This window comes from Vombatus ursinus, unplaced genomic scaffold (assembly GCF_900497805.2).
Source record: "Vombatus ursinus unplaced genomic scaffold, bare-nosed wombat genome assembly UNPS02009173.1, whole genome shotgun sequence".
NCBI lineage: Eukaryota > Metazoa > Chordata > Mammalia > Diprotodontia > Vombatidae > Vombatus > Vombatus ursinus.
This window is the reverse complement of record NW_020948951.1, coordinates 3,718,643-3,721,246: the sequence shown is the minus strand read 5'-3', so window position 1 is coordinate 3,721,246 and position 2,604 is coordinate 3,718,643. Positions and strand designations below refer to the sequence as shown.

At 48.8% G+C, this 2,604-nt stretch overlaps 1 protein-coding gene across 1 annotated transcript in view; it reads right to left on the bottom strand.

The window, feature by feature from the left end:
- Nucleotides 1-2,021: 2,021 nt before the first annotated feature.
- The window catches only part of TNFSF14 (TNF superfamily member 14), a 3,203-nt gene continuing 2,620 nt past the window's right edge, over nucleotides 2,022-2,604 (bottom strand). Inside the window, exon 4 of the mRNA XM_027851124.1 lies at nucleotides 2,022-2,529. Within this exon, the coding sequence (XP_027706925.1) occupies nucleotides 2,099-2,529 (431 nt within the window). The 3' untranslated portion in view covers nucleotides 2,022-2,098. The remainder of the gene's footprint in view (nucleotides 2,530-2,604) is intronic.

The window sequence follows — 2,604 nt, the reverse complement described above, 5'->3', positions numbered from 1 at the left end:
AACCTAGGGACTAAGTACTCTTGAAGCCTTTGTGAAATTGAATTAGATGGGGAGCACAGAATGGGAGGGGCCTTAAAACACAGAATGATCTCATTAAAACCCTTCATTTTGTCCATGGGAAGACTGAAGCCTAGGGAAAAGGTGAAACTAGTTCAAGTTCAGACTGCCAGATAAAGTATTGCTATTGTAGAATCACTGATTCATTTAATTTGTCCTAGGATCATTAAACTCCCTTCTAGGGTTCAAAGCCCTTGCCTGAGCTAAGAAGAGATCCCTGCAGCCCTATGTCCATAATAAATGATTATTTGGACATTTCACATTTTATTTCTCTGCAGTTCTGGTTCAGTGCCTGTCTAGGAAGCATTTACGGAGTGCCTCCTGTGTGCCAGGCACTGTGCTGGGCCCTGGCGGTGGAACACCCTCAAGGATCTTCCACCTAGCTGCTCGTAAGAGAGTTCCACGTGCCCTGCGCTCCACTTCCCCACCTCCGCTGACAAGGGACTTCTCGGGTAAGGATATGGTTTGGGGAGGAATGAGGCCTTCGCATACCACAGGGGAATGCCCCGAAAACTGGGGTGGGCACCCTCACCTCAGGGGAAACCAGAGAAGCCCCAGTTCTCTGACTGCCTTGTTTTGTGACTTTGAGAAAGTCCTTTTCTCTCTTTTGGTCTCAACGTTCTCATCTGTAAAAGGGGGGTATCCTCTATCTCCACCCACATTTCCCTGGACCAGGTCATCCTGTTTTTCTGTCTCTATGTCAAGATGCATCAGAGAACAAAGGCCTTGTCTAGGTCCTTCTGTTCTCAGTCCTTCCAACTGCCAATGTGGGACAGAGACACCTCTTGTTTCCCGGGAAAAGCTAATCTCATCTCATTTAACCCTCCTTCTCCCTCCCAAGGGTCACTTCAACAATGGAGGTTCTAATCTGACTCCTCTTCAACCCCAATCACCCCCCACTAAGACCCCCGGTATCTATCTACCCTCTTCCAGCTGGTTTCCCGCATTCCCTCAAACAAACCAAAGATAGGAGCCCATGCCCAGATAAGCATTTTGCTTTTTATTTCAGAGTTGACAGATCCAGGATCAAGGTGGGGGCTGTGGGCTTGAGATTTTCACTCTCTACCCAGACCCCACTGCTGCTGCAGGGTGTGTGTGTGTGTGTGTGTGTGTGTGTGTGTGTGTGTGTGAGAGACAGAGAGAGAGAGAAAGAGACAGAGACAGAGACAGAGAGACAGACAGAGACAGAGACAGACAGAGAAGAAAAAGAGGAAGAGAGACACAGAGACAGAATTGTGTGACTGGGGGTATATTCATGTGTGACTGTGTGATTGTGTAAGAGAGGTGTGACTGTGACTTTTGTAAAGCTTTATCCATGTACAACTATAAGATGTATGTGACTTTGGGTCAGAGCTGTGTAAGAATGTGCATGTCATTGTAGGACCATTTCCTTGTGTGTATTTTTGTGTCATGTCTCTGATGTCTCTGATGTGAGTCTGTGTGTGTGTACACACACACACACATATATATATATGCAAACACATATGTATGTATATATCTACCTATATAAAACTGTATGTGTGTCATTCTGTGTTTGTGGAGATTACAGTAGGTGAGTCAAGCTTTGGACAAGGTCCCCTCACCTGTTTCCCCCTAACCCCATGATAAATACCCCAAGAGTCCCCCAAACCCTATCCTGAATGTCAGGAAATTCAGCATCAGTTCCAGGTTCCTTAGCTAACCCTGAGGCCATTGCTGGTGCCCTGAATGGACAGACCAGTCCTTTGTCTCACCATCTGCTCTGACTTCCATCTACCAACTCTGTCTAGTCTTAGAAGCACTCCCTGTGTCCTCCAAAGTACTTGCCTGGGCCAGGCCATCAGACATAGTTCACAAAATTGAGAGCTGGGAAGGAACCTTAGAGATCATGTAGTATAATCCTTCTATCTTACAGATGGAAGAAACTGAGGCCCAGAGAGGCAGTGACTTGCCCAAGGTCACACAGCTAGGATCACAGGACCATTGGATTGAGAGTTGGAAGAAAGCATAGAGATTATCTAATCCAAATCCCTTGCTTTGTAGATGAAAAAACTGAGGCAGTTTAAACCATGAAGGCCCCAAAATAGGAGCGGGTCCCATCCTTGACCCTGACCAGCCTCTGTTCTGGCACTCGGACGAAGACTTCCTCACCAGCCTCAAGGTGGACCACGCCACCCAGGAAACTGCTGTCCCACCAGACCTTGGCCGAGGCCCCTGCCCAGCCACAGGAGGACCGACGGCTGACCAGCAGCTCCAGCTCCTCGGGGTATCGGGCTGTGCGCTTGTAGAGTCCATGGGTAACATGTCCACCAGTCACTGACCCTCCTGGGCATCCAATACCGCCAAGCTGCACCTTCGAGTAGATGTAATAGTAGCCAGGTTGGGTGCACACCAGCGATCCTGCTCGGTAGTCCAGGTCTCGAAGAAAAGCTAGGCCCAGGTGGGCCTCCCAGAGCAGTGGTCCACCCCTCACTGCCAGGCTTGAGTTGGCCCCTGGAGAGAGGAGAGAGAAAGAAAAGGAGAGAGGGAGAAAGAGACAGAGAGAGACAGAGAGAGAGAGAGAGAGAG